The sequence below is a fragment of the Papio anubis genome, chromosome 1 (genome assembly GCF_008728515.1).
Source record: "Papio anubis isolate 15944 chromosome 1, Panubis1.0, whole genome shotgun sequence".
In the NCBI taxonomy this organism is placed as follows: domain Eukaryota; kingdom Metazoa; phylum Chordata; class Mammalia; order Primates; family Cercopithecidae; genus Papio; species Papio anubis.
Window position 1 is genome coordinate 136595007 of NC_044976.1, and position 25911 is coordinate 136620917.

Sequence of the window (25911 nt, forward strand, 5' to 3'; positions counted from 1 at the left end):
GGACGAAATGGATGCAGCTGGAAACTCATCATTCTTAGCAAACTGATCATACAAGAACAGAAAACCAAACACCATGTTCTCCTCACTTAGGTGGGAACTGAAGAAGCGAATCCACTTGGACTCAGGAAGGGAGACATCCACACACGGGGCCTATCATGGGGAGGGGAGGGAGGGATTGCATTGGGGTTATACCTGATGTAAATAGACGAGTTGATGGGTGCAGCGAACTAACATGTCACAAGTATACATATGTAACAAACCTGCATGTTATGCTTTGTGAATACCTTCTAACTTAAAGTATGAATAATAATAAATAAATTAAAAAAGAAAGGAAAAAAAGACAGAAGAATCAAAGAGACACAATAAAAAATGATAAAGGGGAGATCACCATTAATCCCACAGAAATACAAACTACCATCAGAATATATAAACATCTCACATAAAATAAACTAGGAAAATCTAGAAGAAACAGATAAATTCCTGAACCCGTCTCACGTCTTCCCAAGACTAAACCAGGAAAGTTGAATCCCCTGAATGGAACCAATAGCAAGTTCTGGGGAGTTAGGAGGAGTAATTAATAGCTTACCAACCAAAAAAATAGCCCAGGACCAGACAGATTAACAGCCGAATTCTACAGAGGTACAAAGAGGAGCTGGTGCCATTCCTTCTGAAACTACTTCAAACAATAGAAAAAGAGGGATTCCTCCCTAACTCATTTTATGAGGCCAGCATCATCCTGATACCAAACCCTGGCAAAGACACTACAAAAAAAGAAAATCTCAGGCCAATATCCCTGATGAACATTGATGTGAAAATCCTCAAAAAAATACTGGCAAACCAAATCCAGCAGCACATTAAAAAGCTTATCCACCATGATGAAGTCGGCTTCATCCCTGGATGCAAGGTTGGTTGAACACATGCAAATCAATAAACGTAATCCATCACATTAACAGAACCAATAACAAAAACCATATGATTATCTCATTATATGCAGAAAAGGCCTTTGATAAAATTCAACACCCCTTCATGTTAAAAACACTGAATAAACTAGGTATTGATGGAACATACCTCAAAATAATAAGAGATATTTATGACAAACCTACAGCCAATATCATACTGAATGGGCAAAAGCTGGAAGCATTCCCTTTGAAAACCAGCACAAGACAAGGATGCCCTCGCTCACCACTCCTATTCGATATAATATTGGAAGTTCTGCCCAGCGTAATCAGGCGAGAGAAATAAATAAAAAGTATTCAAATAGGAAGAGAGGAAGTCAAATTGTATCTGTTTGCAGATGACATTTAGAATACCCCATCGTCTCAGCCCCAAAACTCCTTAAGCTGATAAGCAATTTCAGCAAAGTCTCAGGATACAAAATTGATGGGTAAAAATCACAAGCATTCGTATATACTAATAATAGACAAACAGAGAGCCAAATCATGAGCAAATTCCCATTCACAATTGCTACAAAGAGAATAAAATACCTAGGAATACAACTTACAAGGGATGTGAAGGACCTCTTCAAAGAGAACTACTAACCACAGCTCAAGGAAATAAGAGAGGACACAAACAAATGGAAAAACATTCCATGCTCATGGATAGGAAGAATCACTGTCATGAAAATGGCCATACTGCTCAAAGTAATTTATAGATTCAATGCTATTCCCATTAAGTTACCATTGACTTTTTTTTTCACAGAATTAGAAAAAACTACTTTAAATTTCATATGGAACCAAAAAGAGCCTGTACATACAAGACAATCCTAAGCAAAAAGAACAAAGCTAGAGGCATCATGCTACCTGACTTCAAAGTATACTACAAGGCTACAGTAACCAAAACAGCATGATACTGGTACCAAAACAGATATACAGACCAATGGAACAGAACAGAGGTCTCAGAAATAACCCTACACGTCTACAACTATCTGATCTTTGACAAACTGGACAAAACCAGCAATGGGGAAAGGTTTCCCTATTTAATAATGTTGGGAAAATTGGCTAGCTATATGCAGAAAACTGAAACTGGATCCCTTCCTTACACTTTATACAAAAATTAACTCAAGATGGATTAAAGATTTAAATATAAGACCCAAAACCATAAAAACCCTAGAAGAAAACCTAGGCAATACCATTCAGGACATAGGCATGGGCAAAGACTTCATGACTAAAACACCAAAAGCGATTGTAACAAAAGCCAAAATTGACAAATGGGATCTAATTAAAGAGCTTCTGCACAGCAAAAGAAACAATCATCAGAGTGAACAGGCAACCTACAGAATGGGGAAAATTTTTGCAATCTATCCATTTGACAAAGAACTAATATCCAGAATCTGGAAGGAACTTAAAGAAATGTACAAGAAAAAGACAAACGACCTCATCAAAAAGTGGGCAAAGGATATGAACAGACACTTTTCAAAAGAGGACATTTATGTGGTCAACAAACATATGAAAAAAAAGCTCATCATCACCGGTCATTAGAGAAATGCAGATCAAAACCACAATGAGATACCATCTCATGCCAGTTAGAATGGTGATCATTAATAAGTCAGGAAATAATAGATGCTGGAGAGGATGTGGAGAAATAGGAACACTTTTACACTGTTGGTGGGAATGTAAATTAGTTCAACCATTGTGGAAGACAGTGTGGCGATTTCTCAAAGATCTAGAACCAGAAATACCATTTGACTCAGCAATCCCATTACTGGGTATATATGGAAAGGATTATAAATCATTCTACTATAAAGACACATGCACACGTATGTTTATTGCAGGAGTATTCACAATAGCAAAGACTTGGAACCAACCAAAATGCCCATCAGTGATAGACTGGATAAAGAAAATGTGGCACATATACACCATGGAATACTATGCAGCCATAAAAAGGATGAGTTCATGTCCTTTGCAGGGACATGGATAAAGCTGGAAACCATCACTCTCTGCAAACTAACACAAGAACAGAAAACCAAACACCACATATTCTTACTCATAAGTGGGAGCTGAACAATGAGAACATATGGGCACAGGGAGGAGACATCACACACTGGGGCCTGTTGTGGGGTGAGGGGTGAGGGGAGGGATAGCATTAGGAGAAATGCCTAATATGGATGACATGTTAATGGGTGCAGCAAACCATGGCACATATATACCTAGGTAACAAACTTGCACATTCTGCACATGTATCCCAGAACTTAAAGTATAATTAAAAATTTAAACAAAGTATTATAGGAGTGTGTGAGGTAATTTGCTAGATTTTGTGATGTTTGTGATAATTGTCAGCTTTAAAAATTTTATATCTTGTTGTGATTTCTTTACTTGTTCTAAGTACATATTTACTTTCATACCTAATTGTGTACTAGTAATTTTGTATTCTTTTTAAAAATATGGCCCCAGGCCCTAATGTATCTGGCTTTGTGCCGAAGCCAGGGGGAAAAAAGATTACCCTTTGTGGTATGGCAAAAAACAAAACAAAACAAAGCAAAACAAAAACCAACAACGAACCCCATGAATTTCTCTATACTAATTTTTATTTGGCATAAAATATTAAATACTGAAATTAAACCATACTCTTATTTATTTATTTATTTATTTAGACAGAGTCTTGCTCTCACCAGGCTGGAGTGCAGTGGTGTGATCTTGGCTTACTGCAATCTCTGCTTCCTAGGTTCAAGCAATTCTCCTGCCTCAGCCTTCCGAGTAGCTGGGATTACAGGCGTGCACCACCACACTCAGCTAATTTTTGTATTTTTAGTAGAGACGGGGTTTCACCATGTTGACCAGGATGGTCTTGATCTCCTGACCTCGTGATCTGCTTGCCTCGGCCTCCCAAAGTGCTGAGATTACAGGCATGAGCCACCCCGCTTGGCCCCGTACTCATATTTAATATATTGATCAACAGTGGCACCTTCAGGTGGTTGGCATCACAGAAGTTCTGGATCACTCAGTGAGACAGGTGGCATCTTAATGGAAGAGGGGAAGCTCCCCATCTGAGAAGGCTCAGGAGTGGGGCCTCCCCTATTTGCTTAATACTCAGGATGCTAGGAAGCCTTGCAGCTTACTTGTGTCCAAGTGAGGGATTTGTCTATTCTGTAATCTAGTTTGCCTATTCTGTAACCTAGCTCCTAAAACATGGGCAGGTAGCTTAAAAAGATGTCTGAAAGAAACGCTGGATTGAAGGCAATGCTAACGGTGGAAGCACAAGTGAACAACAAGCAAAAGGCAGGCTGAGACTTCTTTTATTCTTGATATAAATTTTTCTTCAACTTTTTACCTTGTAAAAAGCAATGATGAGCTAATCAGGTATGACAAGAGACCAACAAGAAAATTTTGAAATGACCGAAAGGACTATTTGCAATCTGTATGTATATTCACTGTTATTCATAATAAACCTTGCTCTAGATATTTGTTGAGCTTTGGGCTATTAGCTAACGGTGGTAGCCCATGGATATAATTTATCTATAAATAATTCACACACATAATAGAGTATAGGCTCACATATGTATTTTAATTGATGGAATTGCTTGATTAAAAACCTTTGTACACGGAAGACAAGCTCTACTCTCGACTTGCTCTGAGCAGGAACAGCTACTGATCAGACCAGAGTTGAGCATTCAGTGATTTGCTAAACCACACTGGCTCCTGCTGAGATCCTGACTGGAGTGTATGGAGGAGAATGATCAATTTAAAAAGAGAGAATTATTCAATCAGCAACAGAAGTGACACACACCAAATACCCAGTCTCTTGAGCTGCCTTGTTTCTTGCAGATGTTACACTTGAAGGCCAAATGGCCTGCATGAGTTTCTGTTCATTGTAATAAGAAAAGCGTCCTGAGATTGTGGGTTCCTCAAGGACAGGGAACACGCATGTTTGGACTTCATATTTTCATTTAATGTTATCCTGTGTGTAGTAGGGACTCAATAAATAGTTGTTGGAATTACAGTGAAAAGTAACCACAGTTGAGGCACTATATATTTAAGACCAGTCAGTCTGACTTTTAAACTTGAAGGTTAGGGAATACTTTTTCAAATCTCCAAATTATTTGTATTGACTATATTTTAACTTTACCTGAGCATAATCTTCCACAATTCTTACTTCTTCTGCCACAATTTCTTCATCCTGTTTAACAAGCATCTGAACTTTCTCAACTACTTGTGAATCTTTCCGTAGTTTTTCCATTAGAGTTTCTGTTTCCTAATGAAGCACATAATTGTTCTTAGAATGAATTTTAAGAGACGTGATCTCTTTTTTAAAAGAGTAATTCAAATATCTCATTTCACTATGGTAAAGTTTATTAAAATCAGCCTGAAATATATTTAATAGATGCATAAAATGAGAGAGAGAGCAAGAGACAAATAAAATGGAGAGAGCAAGAGCTCTCACCATTTGGCCAGCTCTCAGCTGCGCCCCCTCTTAGAAGCTCTGTCATCCACCATGCTTGATGGTAGCTCTCTGCCATTGGTGCTCTCTTCCATTGGTCTGCCATTGGGATATTGCCTAGGATGACTACAGTAAATATTTCATGCATTACACACAAAGAGTGATGATGAATGATGGTTTTTAGAATAGTTGATAGACTGCAAGTTATCACAGCATATTTCAGATGGGTTTAACTTACTGACTAGGGAATCTTTCTACATAAGCTTCTACAGTTAGCTATATACCTGTTACCCTTAATTATCAAAATGTAATAATGTTACTATTTTGCTGTTATTGCTTTTTTGTTCTCATTTTACAGATAAACTGAGACAAAAAAACAAGTTATTTCTTTCATATGTATACAACTATAGGGTAACAAAGCTGGAGTTCTAGCCTATCTTTGTCAGGTATCAGAGCCTTTACTTTCAAACACTGTTCTATATTAGACTATAAAATCTTTAAAAGAGATTTCAAAGCAAACATACCTTTGTTTTTTGTTCTACTTGAGGGCCAAGAATCAAGAGCTCTTCTTGCATTTCTGTAACTAGTGTGGTTGCTTCCAGGATTGTGGATAGACCCATATGGAAGCGATCCCTGAAGAAGAAAAAGTATTAAGAAGGTGTAAGATATAACACAATTTGGCAAATACAATTCGATAATATATAAAAAGAATTACTCAAATTATGGCCAAATGGAGTTTATTCTAGAGATGCAAGACTGGCTCACTATTTGAAAGTCAATCAATATAATCCACTATATTAACAAGCTATAAAGAAGAAAATTCACTGCTGCATCAGCATCCATTGATGCAGAAAAAATATTTGATAAAATTAATGATGACTAGGAAGAGAGGGGAAATTTCTCAACTTGATGAAGAACAGATGCTGTTAAAAATAAAATGGACTCAAAGAAAAACTAATAATGAGAACTGGGCATCTGAGGCTCAGCTCCCACTGGAGCACACTTAAGACAGGCAAATTGGGCTTTAAATGTACTAATTCTCCATAAGGGTACCTTTCATTTAAACAGAATATTTAATTGTAAGTTTTGGGGTGGGAAAGAGGACAAGATAGGCTGTAAGAGACCCAAACCATATAATTAACTCTTCTCGCTTTTTCTCCCCCAACATCTACCCCTGGGAAACTGGACTACTGAAATTTCCAAGTAGCAAAGAAGAGTTGAGCAGTGGGAGACTATAACCTGTCTTTTGCCACCGAGATATGCTTGCTGGATATAACCAGTTATGGATGTTGATAATAATGATTATGCATATAAGGTGATAGCTCTTAAGACTGTCCTTGCATGGCCCACGCATTAGGGGGTGGAAGATGTCCTAGGATAGTACAAGGTACGTATGGAAGAAACTGCTGAGTGATCTAGAGTTGTGTTGTGGGTAAGACATGAGGAGGACTGGAAAAGGGGTGAATGACTGTGATAGGGACTGGTCATACTGATTACACAGCTGTGAATGGAGAGCTACAACCCTGGGTGATGGGGAGGGGACACCTTAGATCCCAGGAGGTTAGGAGTGAGAGGAAGGTTCATTAAACTCTCTTGACTCTCGCCTGTAAGGCATCTGACCAATTTTCTCAGACCGTTGACATTATCCTTAATTTAACTGCTGACCAACAAAAATCTTAATCTAAGGACTCTCAGAAACCTCTTAGGATCTGCTGATCCCAGGAGTGAACAACTTTTCCTTGAAACGGAACAAGATGAGCTTTCTGAGCACTGATGTGATTCTCTTTAGCCTCATTATTATATTCACAGACTACCTCAACTGCTCTAAAATGAACTGTTATTGGCATGCCCTACCTGACCTTGTTAACAATAACTTAATAAAATTAGACCCCGACCCCACATTAGCAAAAAGCTGCTATTGAGGTTGCTACTTCTTATGTAAATGTCAGGCCTATACTTACCTGCGGCACACAAATTAGTTCACACTCTCCAGCACGAGCGCTGATGAAAAATCACATTGCACTGGACTTCCTGCTGGCTAGTTGAGACAGAGAATGTGCAATGGCCAATACCTCTTGATGCACTTGGATTAATAACATTTTTAACTGGCTTAGCTCCAGACAGGGAGCTTGGCTGTGGTCTATCCTCCAAGTGGGAGTCACAGTCATGATCACTCTCATACAGTGTTCCCTATGGCAAATGGAATGAATCTGGCCCAGGCCCCAATCAGAGTAATTAGTTAGGGTATCTGACGGAGTGGGCTATTTAAAAAAAGAATTATTAGCTAGATACATGAAAGGTTTAGGAGATGGACTTGGAGGGGAATAGTTCCACCATGGTGCCTCGGCAGCCTTTCATGTCTCCATATAGGTTATATAGACAAGGCTTGGCCGCAGTTGATCTAAGTGTTGGCAGGACACCCCTGATCTTTCTGGAACACAAAAATGTGGGGCGCTTGTGAGCAGATGCTACAAGGCCATTTCCTACTAATTTCCCCATCTTCCCAGAAGATTGTCATAAGACAGTTTTCCAATGTCTCCTGTATTCTGATTAGCAGTGAGGTCTGCTGCTTCATGTTTCTTCCCATGCCCCCTCAGGTACCAATGCTGGCTATAAAACTGCTTAGCAGGTGTTCCACTATTGGTGTTGTAGTCATCTGAAGCCTTTTATTTTGCTGTCATCCCATGAGACAAAGGACATGGGGACTGGTACTGTTAGTTACTCTTGCTTTCATTGCCCATGTAAGAAATAAACTGTCGGAATGCAACAGGGACTAATTGTTTATTTACTGGCCAAGTCTGTCAGCCTTGCCTTGACAGGGGCAGCCTTTGAAGGCACACAGGGGGAATATCAACCTTATCTCCTTTAAGATCTTCTGCAGCTTCTGGCTTTTTGTCCCACCAAAAAGGCAGATTTGGCTCACCATTTTGCATTTGTATCTCTTTTCGCAAACAAAAACACCAATACAAAATATATTTCTGATTTGTTCTCAAAGTCTTACCTCTTTGTTTGCATCTCTTCCTCTCGTGCCCTCAAAATGTGTGCAAATGTTTCCATAAATTGCAAGTAGCTACTGGGAGTGGTATAATAAAATCTTCCAGTTTCTTCAAAGTATTTTCTGTTCAAGTCTTTCATGCTTTTGTGGATTTGGACACAGGTTGGGGCAAGTTTTTCTTTCAAGTTCTGAAGAATAATAATTTTTAAGAATTAAGAGAAAGCAATCCAAATATACATAAAAAGAGAAAGTTGAACACTTGGAATTAATTAAAATAGCTTATTATTTCTGAGATCTGGAGATGTAGAGAGCTCCTGGATGAGCAGGACAAAGAAAATATGAGTTTTTGTTGTTGTTGTTGAGACAGAGTCTCGCTTTGTCACCCAGGCTGGAGTGCAGTGGCCGGATCTCAGCTCACTGCAAGCTCCGCCTCCCGGGTTTACGCCGTTCTCCTGCCTCAGCCTCCCGAGTAGCTGGGACTACAGGCACCCGCCACCTCCCCCGGATAGGTTTTTGTATTTTTTTTTTAGTAGAGACAGGGTTTCACCGTGTTAGCCAGGATGGTCTCGATCTCCTGACCTCATGATCCTCCCATCTTGGCCTCCCAAAGTGCTGGGATTACAGGCTTGAGCCACCGTGCCCGGCCGAAAATATGAGTTTTAATTGTTGAGATGGTGGTAGGGCAACAGTAGATCTAACTATGAATGGCATGCCACACTCATCCTTCTAGGCTTGACCCGTACGTTATTCTCACTTTTACTATAGTCATCCAAAGATTTAGGGCATTGGTATCAATGGCCAAGGGTTATAATGTTTTCTTTGTCTTAACATTTTTTATTTATTTTTTATTTTGAGACTAGGTCTTGCTTTTTTGCCCAGGCCAAAGTACAGTGTTGTAATAATAGTTCACTATAGCCTCAAACTCTTGGGCTCAAGAGATCCTCCTGCCTCATCCTCCCATGTAACTGGGACTACAGATGTGTGCCACCACAACTGGCTAATTTTCTAAATTTTTTGTAGAAACAGAGTTTCACCATGTTGCCCAGGCTGGTCTTGAACTCCTGACCTCAACCAATCCTCCTGCCTTGCCTCCCAAAATGCTGGGATTATAGGTGTGAGTCACCATGCCCAGCCTTCTTTATCTTTTATATTTCTTTCTTAAAGTGGTTATCAATAGCAGGATACTCAAGGAAATTTCCTTGAGTAAAATAAAGCTACAAAAATGCAAGGACCCAAAGGATGTGCAGATGAGCAAAACCAGACTGCGAAGAATATTCTCTTTGCCTGGATTGGGAGATAATTCTGATTTAGACATAAGCTAGTCCTGATGACTCATCTCCAGTCCAAGTCTAACCAGTCACTGGTCACTTTTAACTCAGCTGCATTTTTTTTTTCTTCTGGTTCTACCCCGTCTCTGTCCTCCTTGGCCTTTGCTTTCCTTGATCACTTAGACAAGTAAGGATGCAATCCCATTGGTCCCATAGGACCTAGAAATGTCCTACGTTGAATTTTAGTTCTCTATGCATTTACAGCTCCTTTGGTCAACACTTCTTACCCCCTTTGCTGTCAGCTAGGTCTTATGGGATCTTCAGTTTAGTCACTCCAGAATAGGTTCTTTCTTACTGTTGGCTCATAAATTCTGAGTTAATTTTGTGTTGTGGCTTGTGCTGTCACTGCTTTGCTGACTTGCTGTTGTAGCCAAGCCAGAACAATTTACAAGGAATACACAGAAGGTTGCAGCATCCTTACCATAGAATCTGGTATGCAGAATGGAGACTGTTTTCCTTCATAGAAATCTGCTGTTCCACCATGTGGACAGCATAGTGAAGAGACCCAGGCATTGCAGAATCTGAATCTGGGCATCTTTGAAATAGGGTGAATTCAGGGGTACAAGAGATGGGGAATTAATAGGGAATCAATGTAAACACTTGATCCATTTTATTATAAACTGGCTTAGAACTGCCTGTTTTTGTCCATCTAGGGTTCCTTGCTCTTCAGAGGCATAATACCATCAGATGCTGTCAATAAACTGAAACCTTCACTTGTATTAAATATTTACCTCTCTGTTCTCAAAATTGACTTTTTCTTTTAAGAATGAGTTAGCTACAATAAGGAGAGCTTCTTCTGGCCACCTCTCGTACCAATCGATCGTGCAGGAGCTAATCATAGAAGGATATACTCTACAGTTTTGGCGGAAGCTAGGTCCTTCAGGACTCATGATCACAAAAATATGAAGATTTTTATATATTCTCTGAAAATTAATGAAAATATAAATTGTTAAAATGTAATACACTGTTTTGAAAAAATATTACATTAAAAATTTCATGGAAAACATATTTCAGATCTTTCCTTCGTGGGTAGACCAGATACTGATCATTTGTGCATGGAGTGCCTGCCATAAACAGAGCCCTTCCCAGGGAAACTAACAGTAGGGGAGGCACTGGACCCAGAACACCCCTTGCATAAACCAACTCTTATGACGGGGGCTGGTGCTAGAGTTCCGTTCAGTAGGGGACTTTATATCAGATGGTGCTGGGTCTGACTATTTAACTCTTTCCTCTGGGGTGGTGTGCATTTAAGACCCACAGAAACTCAAAGTGAGAAAATGGTCAGATGAATTAGAGCTGAAAGAAACAACCTGACAATAAGAGTAGAGCACCAGAGGTAGTAATAAAACTCCTATAGCTAAAGGATTACAGCTAAGCATTATGAGACCTACACAGTTTTACATGCCCTAGGCTAAGTGCTAGTTTCTTTGCAATTTGCCTTCAGCCCTTTTCCTTATAAGACCTGGCTGTGCTGTTGCTGTTGCTGGATTCTTGGCAAGACTGGCAACAGGGCACAGATTCCTTCTTCCTTATTTCCAAATATCACTTTGCAATAAGTCCGCATTACTGAAAACAGCCTCAGTGAGTTAGTGTTCCTTTTAACTCAGAGTCTAACTGTACAAAATATTAAGTATCAAGCAACTTATTTTGTCAAATAAATATGGTTAAGCTGAGAGAAGACTAAAAGGTAAGTTTTTTTTCCTCTTTTTTGTCTTTAACAAATTTATAAAGGCAAATAAAACTGCTCAGTGCAAAATTCATGCAATGTGGAAATGTTTAAAGTAAAAATGAAAATACCTCTCTTTGTTTTACACATTCCCAAAACTTCTACCTAGAGATATCAAATGTTAGCAGTTTAAAGTGTGCCTTTATTATTTGTTATTATTGTAGGACATGTCAAATTAGTTTTGGAAGCATAGTATTATATATATTATACATATATCATGTATATAATTAAAATTGATTTCTAACTGAGATTCTTGGTTTATTTATTCATTTTCTGGAGTACTTCTCTGCACTCCAAACTGAAATTTCTTTTTTCTTCCTTATTATTTAAATCTAATGAATAAACCAAATATAGTAACAAGGCACAAGAGTGCCACAATTGTCAGGATAAATGCTATCCTTCTTTCTACGATGTTATTAAAAAATCTAACTAAATCTAAGGATATCCACTCATATTACCTTGTTCTCTATCAACTGTGGAGTCATTTTTGGAACTTTTAAAACATCTTCTTGTGACAGGTTACTAAGTATCTGTTTGATACTTAGCAATGTTGTTACTAAGGTGAGAAATGGTGGATGGCCAGATTCAATTTTTAAATTGCCCTATGATAGACAAAAACTAGCACCAGAAATAAATCCACCTGTGGTCCTTCCCCAGTGAGTATTCTAGTTTGAGTAATCATGTCCATATATTCGCTAAGCCACTGGTCAGTTATCATGTCTCAAAGACACAGAAAGTTGAGTTCATTTTGACTAATCTATATCTCTCATCAAACCAATTTATTCACAGCTCCTCTGCTGCTGAGTTCATTCTGAATAGCACCTGCTGTATCCAGTCAATTTCTTTTTGTATCCATCACCTCCTGGTCAATTCCAGGACTATTGGAAAGGATGAAATGTTTCTTGTTTCTTGCCTTTCCAGACTTGTTACCAAAAAGATGAAATAAGAACATCATTATCTGAGAAAGAATCTTTGTGTAAGAAATACTCTTGGGATTTTATTTTTCATTTTATTGCCTCCTGCTGGATTATTTTTTAAAATCGTTGATAGCCAGACAGGCTCAGATTCATGTAAGTTTTTGACTTACCTAAGGATATGGTTTGTCTGTGGGTAGGGTACTCATTATTTTACCTTAAAAACTCATATAAAGATCTAAAGAAATTATATCCAACTTAAAAATCATGTACAGAATTATAAACATGGTCTACTTTTAACATGACAATTTGATAAAGCCAAGTCACAAAAAAGTACCTTTTGAAAGAGTGAAAGTAAAGATTGCCTATTATCCATATGACCAGACTGTTCAGTAAGAGATCTGATTTTCATCGCAATAGAATCCAGCTCAACATTTTCAAACAGGTCAGGTATTCTTCCTGAATTGATGATGTAGTTCAAATCTTCTAAAAATAAATCCTTAGGCAAAACACATATTTAATCAGGAATGAGTAAATTATTCATATATTCTACCCTAACCACATCAATTTGAGAAAGCAAGAAAGCAATAGCGATTAAGGAGAACTGAGGCTAAGTGTTTTTATTTTTTTTTAAAGCTAATATCCCCCACCTGCCACCTTTTTTTTTTTTTTTTTTTTTTTTTTGAGACAAAAGTCTCACCCTGTTGCTCAGTCTGGAGTACAGTGGCATAGTCATGGCTCACTGCAGCCTTGAACTACTGGGCTTAAGCCATCCTCCCACCTCAGCCTCCCAAATAGGTAGGATGAAAGGTGCATGCCACCATGCTTGGCTAATTTTTAAAATATTCTTGTAGTGACTCGGTCTCTCTATGATGTCCAGGCTGGTCTATCTTCCCACCTTGGCCTCCCAAAGTGCTGGGATTATAGGCATGAGCCACTGTGCCTGTCCTAAGACCAACGTTTTCATTCAAACCCATCAGAATATTTTTTTCTGAGTCAAAATAAGCTTCATTCATCCATTCATTCATTCAAACATTAGAGAAACATATACTTGGTATGGAGAGTATGCCAAATAGCTGCGACAGGCACTGAGAAAAGAGGTATGGAGGAGTGGGTACAATAATGAATTAGGCAGGAACCCGGTTCAGGCAGTTCACAGAAGCCCTCAATACATCTACATTTGTGATTGAATAGTAGTAGACAAACTAGAAATAACATTGCTGAAGGATTATTTTAATTTAACTGAATTCATATCTATATAGGACCTCAAATTCAATGGAGAAGGTAACAGATGAGAAAAAGTAGGAAAACAAACTCTGCCAGAAGAGTTATTATAAACATAAGGACATTTTGCTTTTGAGAATAAATCCAAGATTTCTTTAAAAAAAAAAAGCATTTAAAAAAGTAGGTAGCATTAGTGACTCTCTTCAGGAGACTGAGACACTCATAGGTTCATGGTATTTCAGTTCAGGTGGGGAAGGGCAGAGAGCTTGTGGGGAGCTCTCCAGTAGAGGCCAACAGAGGTAACACAGGGCTAACTTATTTCCTGTCTCACCTCATATGTGATGGAGAACTGCCAAAGCTTGTTACACACTGATAGTTACGCACTCTTTTTGGGTCACATGAAAAGCAATGATATGGCCAGAAGAAGCCTAGAAAGTGTGGGAAACAGATCCAATGATCTCGAAGTCCTGAGTAACATGAGAGTAGAGGAGCCATGTTCATTTCAGCTTTAGCCTGAAATGATTTTCTGAAACTGATTTATTAAATCAGAACAATGGGCTCCTGGCATGGGAGAAACTACATCTAAAATCCAGAAAGAAATTGTGTGGCAGAAACCTCAACTGGATCAACAGAGCTGGATATTTAAGTTTGGTGAAGGGAGAATATATAGATATAGCAGAAATCCTGGAGGAGTATAGTAGATATGATATGGCATTTGGATTTGCTCTCAAAAATATGACATGAAAAAAATAACTCAGTGGAGAAAGGCCCAGCACTAAGAGAAAAAACAGGATGAGGGGTTGAAACAATACGCAATAACTACATATGTCTGGATCAAAAACAATAAACAATGTTCCCTTGAAATTTTGTCACAAGAGTAAATACAATCTGAGGTGGCATTCCTAATTTTGTCTTGGACATGGAAGAGTATAGTTTGTGAAAAAAAACAGAACTGAAAAAAAGTGAGTGATTAGCAATTTTTGCTTGTACATTAATATAGTATATTCTGGGCCTGGTGACTGGCCAGATGGCTGGCTAGAAGTACTTGGAAGTAGTCTTCCCCATAAGAAAGGACCAGTGTAACAAATAAACAGTTAAGATTTGACTAGAATGTCAATGGGAGAGTGCATGAGTACAGTGAGAGGATGGAGAGGTACCTGTGGTGACTGGAAGCCCAGGAGGACAATGTGGAGGCATCCTGCCTCTGCAGCCCTGTCTCCCCTGTCCAGATCAGCTGGGAGTCAAGAGGGACTTCTCCTGGTGAAGACAAGGTAAGCAGAAGAACCCCACCAGCCCCATTGCCATTGAAACACCTACAGTCATTATACAGGACAATCTCAGAGTACTTTCTAGTCCTGGGCCCATTTTAGGGAGCTGCTGGAAATTCTTGCAGCTGCATTGCTCTGGATCGGGAGCACAAGGTGTGTACTTCCCACCCACCCTCTCTCCCCCTGTGAGCCAAGCTACAGCAGCATCGCACCATCTTGAGACCAGAGCTACCTCTGGAGTGGGCCCTGCTCTAGGGACCAGTAGCCATGCAACTCTCCAGCACTGGGACTTCATCTTCATTCTTCCACCAAGTCCCCATGGGTGGCTGTATGCCACAACCCAAGCTGTGCAGAGCCTGGGCCCAGGATTGGCTTTGATTGTGGTCCTGCCAGCAGAGAAACCAATCCCCAATGCCTGCACTTTTAGCCAGAGGAACAATCTGGCAGTCCCATTTAGGGTGACCCTACCCTTGAGCTGGCCAAACTGCTGTGTACTCTTCTTGAAGTAGGAGGGGTCCCAGAGCCACTGAACAGCTGACACATTCTTGGGCTGGCAGAGTGCTACATGCCCATGCCCAGGACCTGAAAATAGCCCCACAAGTGCCTCCACTAAGGACATGCCCCTGGCCTGCTCAACAGCTCTGTGCCCACAATCAGGTCCTGAGAAACAGCCTTACAGGTTACCCCTGAAACACACACCCCCAGGCTAGCCAAGCAAACCTTTGTCTGCATCCTAAGCCTGAAAAAGAGCTCCGTGGGTTGCCCCTGGCAGACACAACCCCTTCAGGCCAGCTGAACAGCCATGCACCCATATCTCAGGCTTGAGAAACAGCCTTATGGGTCACCGCTGGTGGGCACACTCCCAGGCTGGCCAAGAAGCATTGTGCTTACCTCATGGACCTAAGAAACCGCCCTGTGGTGCATCCCCCATGTTGCAGACATGCCCCAGGCCTGCCTAATGACTCTGTGCCTGTGCTAAGGGCCTAAGAAACAATCCCATGGGCAACCCTGGCAGACACACAACCAGGCCAGCCAAGTAACTGTATGCCTATGCCCCCAGCTAGAGTAGTAGCCCTATGGCTCCAAATCAAGTGAGCCAGATCCCTAGCTGGCTGATTCACTGCATGCATGCACATGCCCCTGACATGAGAAACAGCCTGGTGAGCCCACCTCCAGCAAAGTTGCACCATTGCCTTCACAAACTCTCACAGCCTAGGCTGCTGAGACATTTGCAAATGTCACCAGCACGGATTACAACTGAAGAAACTACATGGAGACTACACTACTGTATCCATCTAGAATCAAGTCCATGCACCCAATGACTGACACTGTAAAACCCATACCTATGAATAAGTCTTTCCTTATGAAAGCTACTCCATAAAGTTGGAAAGGTGATTGTTTTTCGAGATGCATAGAAATCAATGAAGGGACACATCAAACATGAAAAAGCAAGCAAACATGAAACCTCCAAAGGAACATAGTAACTCACCAGTAACAGGTCGCAATCATAAGAAAATATACAAAATGCCAGAAAAAGAATGTAAAATAATAATCTTAAAGAAATGCAATAAGATACAAGATAAAGATTGACAATTCAACAAAATCAGGAAGACAGTTCATGGTTTGAATGAGAAATTCAATAGGGAGATATATATCATAAAAAAGGATCAAAAACACATCCCAGAGCTACAGATTTCAATGAAAAATATTATAATTGAGAGCTTCTATGACAGATAAGACCAAGCAGAAGAAAGAATTTCTGAACTTAAGGGCATTCCAGAAGAAGAAGAGAAGGGGAAAGGTGTAGAAAGCATTTAATTAAATAATAACTGAAAACAATCCCAAGTCTTCAGAGAGAGTTAGTCATACAGATCCAGAAAGCTTCAATATCCCCAAATAGATTCAACCCCAAAAAAGTCTAATCTGAGGAACATTACAGTCAAACTGTCAAAATTCAAAGACTAAGAGAAATTTCCAAAAATGGCAAGAGAAAAATGTCATCATATAAATGGGAAACCCCAGCAGAAGAACAGCAGAATTCTCAGCAGAAACCTTACAGGACAGGAGAGAACAGGATGAGATATTCAAAGAACTGAAGGAAAGAAACTGCCAGCCAAGAAAATTATATCCAAATGCTATCCTTCAGAAATGAATGAGAAATAAAATCTTCCCAAGACAAGCAAAAACCTGAGGGAATTCATCATGCCTAGCATAGCCTTACAAGAAATGCTCAAGGGAGTCTTACAAGTGGAAGTGAAAAGATGATAACCACCATTATGAAAACATGCAAAACTATAACACTCACTGGTACAGCCAATACACAAAGGGGAAAAAAGAAAGGAATCGAACCTATCACTCCAAAAAAAAAAAAAAAAAAAAAAAAACCAAAAAACAACAACAACAACAACAAAAAACCACCCACCACAAAAATCAATGATAAGAAAGGAAGGATATACAAAACAACCAGAAAACAATCAACAAAATGAGATAAATAGGTCCTCATCAATCTATTATAACCTTGAATTTAAATGGATTAAATTCCCCATACTATTAGAACCTCCATACTATTTGCCATAATGGCTGTACTAGATTACATTCCCATGTACTAGACATACATGTAGCCAACAATTATATTTTAAAATGCTCAACATCACTGATAGTTAGAGAAATGCAAATCAAAACCACAATGAGATACCATCTAACACCAGTCAGAATGGCTACTATTAAAAAGTCAAAAAATAGCAAATGCTGATGAGGTTGTGGAGAAAAAGGAATGCTTATACACGGTTGGTGAGTGTGTAAATTGGTTCAGCCATTGTGGAAGACAGTGTGTCAGTTCCTGAAAGACCTAAAGACAGAAATACCATTCAACCCAGCAATCCCATTAGTGGGTATATACCAAGAGGAATATAAATCATTCTATTATAAAGACACATGCATGTGTATGTCACTGCAGCACTATTCACAATAGCAAATACATGAAATCAACCTAAATGTTCATCAGTGATAGGCTGGATAAAGAATATGTGGACATATACACCATAGAATACTATGCAGCTATTAAAAAAAAAAAAAGAAAACAAGACCATATCTTTTGCTGGGACATGGATGGAGCCAAAGTCATTATCCTTAGCAAACTAGCACAGGAACAGAAAACCACATACTGCATGTTTTCACTTATAAGTGGGAGTTAAATGATGAGAACATATGGACACAGAGGAGAACTATACACACTGGGGCCTTTCAGAGTGTGAAGGGTGGGAGGAGGGAGAGAATCAGGAAAAAAACTAATGAGTACTAGGCTTTATACCTGGCTGATGAAGTAATCTGTACAACAAATCCCCATGACACGTTTACCTATGTAAAAAATTTGCACTTGTACTTCTGAACTTAAAATAAAAGTTTTTTAAAAAAAGAGGTTTTGGTAGAATCTTTACATATTTATAAGACCATGTCATCTGGAAATGGGCAATTTTACTTCCTCCTTTTTAACTTGGATGCCCTTAATTTCTTTCCTTTATCTAATTGCTCTGGCTAGAATTTCCAGTGCTATGTTGAATAAGAGTGGTGAGAATGGGCATTCTTTTCTTGTTTTAGCTCACAGAGGAAAAGCTTTGAGCTTTTCCCTATTCACTATGATGTTAGCTGTGGGTTTATCACATATGGCCTTTATTGTGTTGAGGTACTTTCCTTCTATAGCTAATTTATTGAGAGTGGTTTTTTTTTTTATCATGAAGGGATGTTGGATTTTATTTAATGCCTTTTCAGCATCTATTGAGATGATCGTGGTTTTTTCTCTATATTCTGTTTATGCAGTGTTTCATGTTTATTGATTTGCATATGTTGAACCATCCTTGCATTCCTGACATAAATCCCAGTTGATAATGGTGTATTATCTTTTTGATGTGTTGTTTGATTCAGTTTGCTAGTATTTTGTTGAGGATTTTTGTATCTAGATTCATCAGGAATATTGGCTGGTAGTTTTCCTTTTTCATCATGTCCTTGTCTGGTTTTGGTAACAGTGTTAAGCTGACCTCATAGAATGAGTAAGGAATAATTTCCTCCTTAATATTCTGGAATAGCTTGAGAATAATTAATATTAATTTGTCTTTAATAGTTTGGTAGAGACTGGGAGCAGGGGCTCATGCCTGTAATCCCAGCACTTTGGGAGGCCAAGGCAGGCAGATTACCTGAGGTCAAAAGTTCAAGACCAGCCTGGCCAACATAGTGAAACCCAATCTCTACTAAAAGTACAAAAAAATTAGCCAGGTGTGGTAGCAGGTGCCTGTAATCCCAGCTACTTAGGATACTGAGGCAGGAGAATTGCTTGAACTCAGGAGTCAGAGGTTGCCATGAGCTGAGATGGCACCACTGCACTCCAGCCTGACTCCATCTTAAAAAAAAATAGTTGGTAGAATTTAGCAGTGAGGCCATCCAGTAGTGGAATTTTTGTTGTTGTTTGTTTGTTTGTTTTTGGGAGAGCTTTTATTACTGATCAATCTTGTTACTTATAAGTCTGCTCAGGTTTTCTATTTCTTCTTGGCTCAATCTTGATAGATTATATATGAATTTATTCATTCCCTCTAGGTTTTTTAATTTATTGATGTGTAGCTATTCATAATAGTCTCTAATAATCCTGTGTATTTCTATGGTATCCATTGTAATGTATTCTTTCTCACTTCTGTTTTTATTTATTTGGATCTTTTCTGTTGTTAGTTTGTCTAACTAATAGTTGTTTGGTTTTGTTTTTCTTTACAAAAAAATCTTTTGGTTGTGTTGATCTTTGGTATTGTTTTTTATTATCAATTTCATTTATTTTTGCTGTGATTTTTATTATTTATTTCCCTCTACTAATTTTGGGTTCATTTGTTCTTGCTTTTTCTAGTTCCCTGAGATGCATTGTTGGGTTATTTATTTGAAATCTTTCTTTTTTTATGTAGGCATTTATTATTATAAACTTGCCTCTTAATACTGCTTTTCCTGGACCCCTAGGTTTTGTTATGTTGTGTTTCCATTATCATTTGTTTTGAGGAATTCTTAAATTTCATTCTTAATTTCTTCCTTCATTCATTTGTTATTCAGGAGCATACTGTCTAATGTCCATGAATGTTACAGTTTTGAATGTTGCTCTTGTTATTGATTTCTAGTCATATTCTATTGTATTCAGATAAGATACTTGATATGATTTTGATTTTTAAAATTTGGTGAGACTTGTTTGTGTTCTAACATATAATCAGTCGTGCAGAATGTTCCATGTGCTAATGAAAAGAATGTGTATTCTGTGGCTGTTGAGTGAAATGTTCGTTAAGTGTCTGTTAGGTCCACTTGGTCTATGGTGCAGTTTAAATCTGATGCTTGCTGATTTTCTGTCTAGATGAACTATTTAATGCTGAGAGTGGGGTGTTGAAATCCCCAACTATTATTGTATTGGGGTCCATCTCTTCCTTTAGATATAATATTTGATTTATATATCTGGGTGCTCCAGTGTTGGGTACATACATATTTACAATAGTTATATTCTCTTGCTGAATTGATTACTTTATTATTATATAATGTCCTTTGTCTCTTTTTACAGTTTGACTAGAAATCTGTTTTATCTGACAGAAATATAGCTACTCCTGCTTGTGTTTGGTTTCTGTTTGCATGGAATATCTTTTTCTATCCCTTCACTGTCACTCTATGTCTGTCTTTACAAGTGTGTTGAATTTCTTGTAGGCAGCATATAGTTGGGTCTTGTTTTTCATCCATTCAGCCAGTCTATATCTTTTCTTAAAAATAGAGACAAGGTCTCACTATGTTGCCCAGGCTGGTCTGGAACTCCCGGGCTCAAGAGATCCTCCTGCCTTGGCTTCCCAAAGTGCTGGGATTTTAGGAGTTAAACACTGCGCCTGGCCAAATGTCTTCTTTTGAAAAGTGTCTGTTCATGTCCTTTGCCCACTTTTTTATGGGGTTGACAAAAATCTCTTAGAACTGATAAATGAATTCAGCAAAGTTGCAGGATACAAAAATCAGTAATGTTTCTATATACAAACAGCAAACTAGGTGAAAAAGAAATTAAAAAGGCAATCCCATTTAGAATAGTTACAATAAATAAAATCAAATACTTGGAAATACATTTGAACCAAGGAGATGAAAGAACTCTACAAGGAAAGCTGCAAAACACTGATAGAAGAAACTGAAAAGGGTACAAACAAATGGAAAGACACCCCATGTTCATGAATCAAAAAAACTAATATTGTTAAGATGACCATACTACCCAAAGCAATCTACAGATTTGTTGCAATCTCTGAAAAAATGCCAATGATATTCTTCACAGAAATAGGAAAAATTCCTAAAATTCAAATGGAACCACAAAATATCTCAGAAATCCAAAGCTATTCTTTCTGAGCAAAAAGAACCAAAGGATCCAAAGTTCTTTCTGAGCAAAAAGAACAAAGTTGGAGGCATCACACTACCAGACTTCAAAACACATTATAAAGCTATAGTAACCAAAACAGCATGGTATGGGAACAAAAACAGACACATAGACCAATGGAATAGAATAGAGAACCCAGAAATTAATTCATGTATCAATGGCCAACTCATTTTTGACAAATGCACTGAGAACATACAATGGAAAAAAGTCAGTCTTCAATAAATGGTGCTGGGAAAGTTGAATATCCATATACAGAAGAATGAAAGTAGACCCCCACCTCTCACTCTATACAAGAATCAACTCAAAATTAATTAAAGAGCTAAATGTAAGACCTGAAACTAAAACTACTGGAAGAAAACAAGGGAAATGCTTCAGGACATTGGTCTTGGAAAAGAATTTATAAATAAGACCTCAAAAGCACAGGCAACAAAAGCAAAAATAAACAAATGGAATTATATCATACTCAAAAGGATGGTAAATTTCCTTCTGTATAGCAAAGGAAACAATAGAATGAAAAGACAAACTACAGAATAGGAGAAAATATTTGCAAATGATTCATCCAATAGAGGATTCATATCCAGAACTCAAACTTAACAGCAAAAACAAAAAATAAAGAACAAAAAACAAACAAAACATGATTAAAAAATGGGCAAATGATATGAACAGATATTTCTCAAAAGAAGACATACAAATGGCCAAAAAAATGAATAAATGCTCAATACTAATTGTTAGGGAAATGCAAATCAGAACCACAATGAGTTATCATCTCTCCCCAGTCAGGATGGCTATCATCAAATAGACAAAAAATAGCAAATGATGGTAAAGATGTGGAGAAAGGGAACTCTTATACACTGTTGGTGGGAATGTAATCTAGTACAGCCATTATCACAAATAGTATGGAGGGTCCTCAAAAAACTACACATGAGTCTGGGCAACACAGTGAGACCCCACCTCAATAAAAAAAATTAGCTTGGTGTGGTGGTGCAGTCTTGTAGTCTCAGCTACTTGGGAGGCTAAGGTGGGAGGATCACTTGAGCCTTGGAGGTTGGGGCTTCAGTGAACCATGATCGCACCACTGCACTCCAGCCTGGGTGACAGAGGAAGACCCTGTCTCAAAACAAAACAAAACAAAACAAAAATGATGATGATGATGATGATGATAATACAAATAAAATGATCATAAGGTCCAGCAATCCCACTTCTGGGCATTTATCCAAAGAAAAGGAAATCAGTATATCGAGGAAACATCTGTACCTTCATGTTTATAACAGCTCTTTTCACAATAGCCAAGATACAGAATCTACCTAAGTGTCCACCAATTAATGAATGACTAAAGAAAAGATGGTACATAAAATTCATAGAATATGATTCAGCCATAAAAGAGAATGAAATCCTGTCACTTTGGCAACATGATTATGTTAAGTGTAGTAAGCCAGGAACAGAAAGTTAAACACCACATCCTCTCACTCATATATAAAAGTTAAAAACAAATGGATCTCATGGGAGTAAAAAGTGGAACAGAAGATACTAGAGGCTGAGAAAGGCAGGGGAAAGGGAGAGAAGGATAGTGAGGGATTTTTTTAAGGGATACAAAATTACAGCTAGAGAGGAGGAATAAGTTCTACTATCCTACAGCATTGTAGGATGACTATACATAATGATAATATATTATATAGTGTCAAAGGGCTAGAAGGAGGATATTGAATGCTCCTAACACAAAAATGATAAACGTTTGAGATGAATATGCTAATTATGGTAATCTGCTCTTACATGTATTGAAACATCACTATACCCCATAAACACATGTACAATTATCATGCCAATTTAAAACATTTAATTGAATTTAGTTTGAAAAGAAAATAAACAGATGAGCCACAGACTTGGAGGAAATATATATATACATGCCAAAAATAACATATTCTGTAAGGAAAGTCCTACATCTGACAGTGAAATTAGAGCAGAAAAAGAGTAACGGAGAGAAACAGAAGCTTGGATGCTGTAAGAGCAGATTGTAGATTACATACCTAACCGTAGATTACAGATACTGGATATAGATGAAAGGGTTTTTAAAATACAGATCATAAAGCTAGTTCTGATATAAGACAGATGACTTCAGCTACATAGATAAATTACTTCCAATCTGTCAATTAAAATGAACAAGATAATGACATAGAAAATACCTTTATTGAAATGTTAATTCATAACTACCTGTGGCATCATTACAAATATATAAACTCTGTGGGTTAATTCATAACTACCTGTGGCATCATTACAAATAAATAATAACTGGATAAGAACAGAGAATACTGCAAGCAAACTGATATTGTAGGCTAATAGAACCATTGATAAATATTTTCTTGTTTTCTTTTCAAATATTAAATTTCTGGGGAGGGGGTAGCCATGAAGATATCAAACTTCAGCAAATAACAAAGACAAAAAGTACTTACTTGCTCTATGTTTAAATTGGGAACCATCAGAACAGTGGGTTTCCCTTTTAATCCTGCGTGAATAAACACCTTTTTAAAAACTTCTTTGAATTCGATGTAGGCACATTTGTGAGATATAGGCACTCGGTATAGTTTGTTATCTGTCAGATAACAGGCCAAGGTTGCACATGTTTTTTTCCCACATCCATCTATTCCAATCTTTGGGAGAAAAGAAATCCAACATATGACATATATTTTCTGGGAACCTTTCAATGTATAGTTTTCTGTTTATTATTTGTGCTAGAAATTTTGACCGTAAAAATACCCCAGAATATTTTTATTTATAACCTTTTGGAAGGCATATTAAATGTAATTTAAATATTTTATCAAAATTTTTATAACGCACTCATCCACATTCAATATTTTCATCTTTCCATAGCCTCTTGAATATACGAGAAAATTTCACTGGAAAGAGAACATGATCTTGAAAAATAGCACAGACAGGCTTATAAACCATCTTTATATCACTGTCAATATTTGATTCTTCATTTATAAGTAACTAGATAGATCTTTTCCTTTTTACTTTGAGCAATAGGTACTTAATAAATGCTTTTGGGGAATAATGGCAAAGTATTGTCTTTAAAACAGCTTTATTTAGGTGTAATTTACAGATTATACCAGTTTTAAGTGTATAATTCAATGTTTTGTAGTACATTTACAGACTTATGCAACCCTTGTCACAATTCAGTTTTGGAACAATTTCCTTCAACCCAAAAAGATCTTTCAAGCCCACTGGCAGTCAACCCCCATCCAACTCTCAGGCCCAATCACTAATATGTTTTCATCTCTATTGATTTGCCTATTTTTGGCATTTCATATAAGTGAAATTATATACCATGAAGTCTAACGTATTCGATTTATTTTACTTAGCAGAATAAGTTCCTTCGTGTTGTATGTGTATCAGTAGTTTGTTCCTTTTTATTGCTGAATGGTATTCTATTGTATGGACATATCACATTTTATTTATCCATTGATGAACATTTGGATTGTTTCTGCTTCTTGATTATGAATAATGCTGCTATGAACATTTCCATACAAGTCTTTGAGTGGACACTGGTTTTATTTTCCCTTGTGTAGAGATAGAGAAATGGAATTGCTCCATTATATGGTAAATCTATGTTAAACTTTATAAGAAATAGCCAAACCATTTTCCAAAGTAGTTGTAGTATTTTACATTCCCACAAGCCGTGTATGAAAGTTCAGTTTATACACAGTCTTGTCAATGCTTGTTATTAGCTATATTTTTGATTATAGACAGTCAAGTGGGTGTTTAGTGTTATTGTGGTTTTAATTTGTATTTCCCTAATGACTAATGAAGCTGAACATCTTTTCATGGGCTGATTAACCATTCATGTATCGTCTTTGGTGAAACACCTATTCAAATCTTGTGTCTATTTTAAAAAATAAACTTATTTTAGAAGAGTTTTAGACTTACAGAAAAATTGCCAAGATAGTATGGGGAACTGTCATATATCCCACATCCAATTTCCCCTATTAGCATCTAACATTAGTATATTACATTTGTTACCATTAATGAACCAATATTGATATGTTATTATTAACTGAAGTCCATACTTTTTTCAGATCTCCTTAGTTTTTAACCTAATGTTTTTTTTTTTTTTCTTCCTCCTTCGGAATTTCCTCCAAGATACTATATTGCATTTAGTAGCCAAATCTCCTTAAGCTACTCTTGGCTGTGACAGTTTTTCACACTTTCCTTATTTTTGATGGCCATAAAGAGCTTCAAGGAGTTCTGATCAGGTATTTTATGGAATGTCACTCAACTGGGATTTTCCTGCGTTTTTCTCATGATTATACTCACCGTGATTTATCTTGATGGTGAACTTGATCACCTAGATAAGGCGATGTTTGTCAGGTTTCTCCACTGTGAAGTTACTCTTTTCTCCCCCTTTCCGTACTGTACTCTTTGGGAGAAAGTCAATATGTGCAGTCCTTAGTGAATGAGTGAGGAGTTATGCTCCAGTTTCTTGAGGGTAGACTACCTACGTACATTACGTGGATTTCTTCTGAATGGCAGATTTGTCTATGCTCCCTTATTTACTTATTTATTTAGTCATTTATTTATATAAGTATGGGCCCATGGATATGTATTATACAATTTGGATTTTAATTTAATACCACTTTATTTCTTTGTTTTCTTGCTCCAGCTTTGGATACTGTG

General features: G+C 37.7%; 1 protein-coding gene across 1 annotated transcript in view; it reads right to left on the reverse strand.

Annotated features, from left to right (window-relative positions):
* Positions 1 to 25911, reverse strand: part of LOC101017895 (dynein heavy chain 14, axonemal) — a 294249-nt gene that overhangs the window by 97775 nt on the left and 170563 nt on the right. The window contains exons 24-29 of the mRNA XM_031655372.1: positions 23691 to 23888; positions 12674 to 12835; positions 10428 to 10619; positions 8375 to 8556; positions 5898 to 6006; positions 5062 to 5187 (exon numbers count right to left, since the gene is read on the reverse strand). Of these exons, the coding sequence (XP_031511232.1) occupies positions 5062 to 5187; positions 5898 to 6006; positions 8375 to 8556; positions 10428 to 10619; positions 12674 to 12835; positions 23691 to 23888 (969 nt within the window). The remainder of the gene's footprint in view (positions 1 to 5061; positions 5188 to 5897; positions 6007 to 8374; positions 8557 to 10427; positions 10620 to 12673; positions 12836 to 23690; positions 23889 to 25911) is intronic.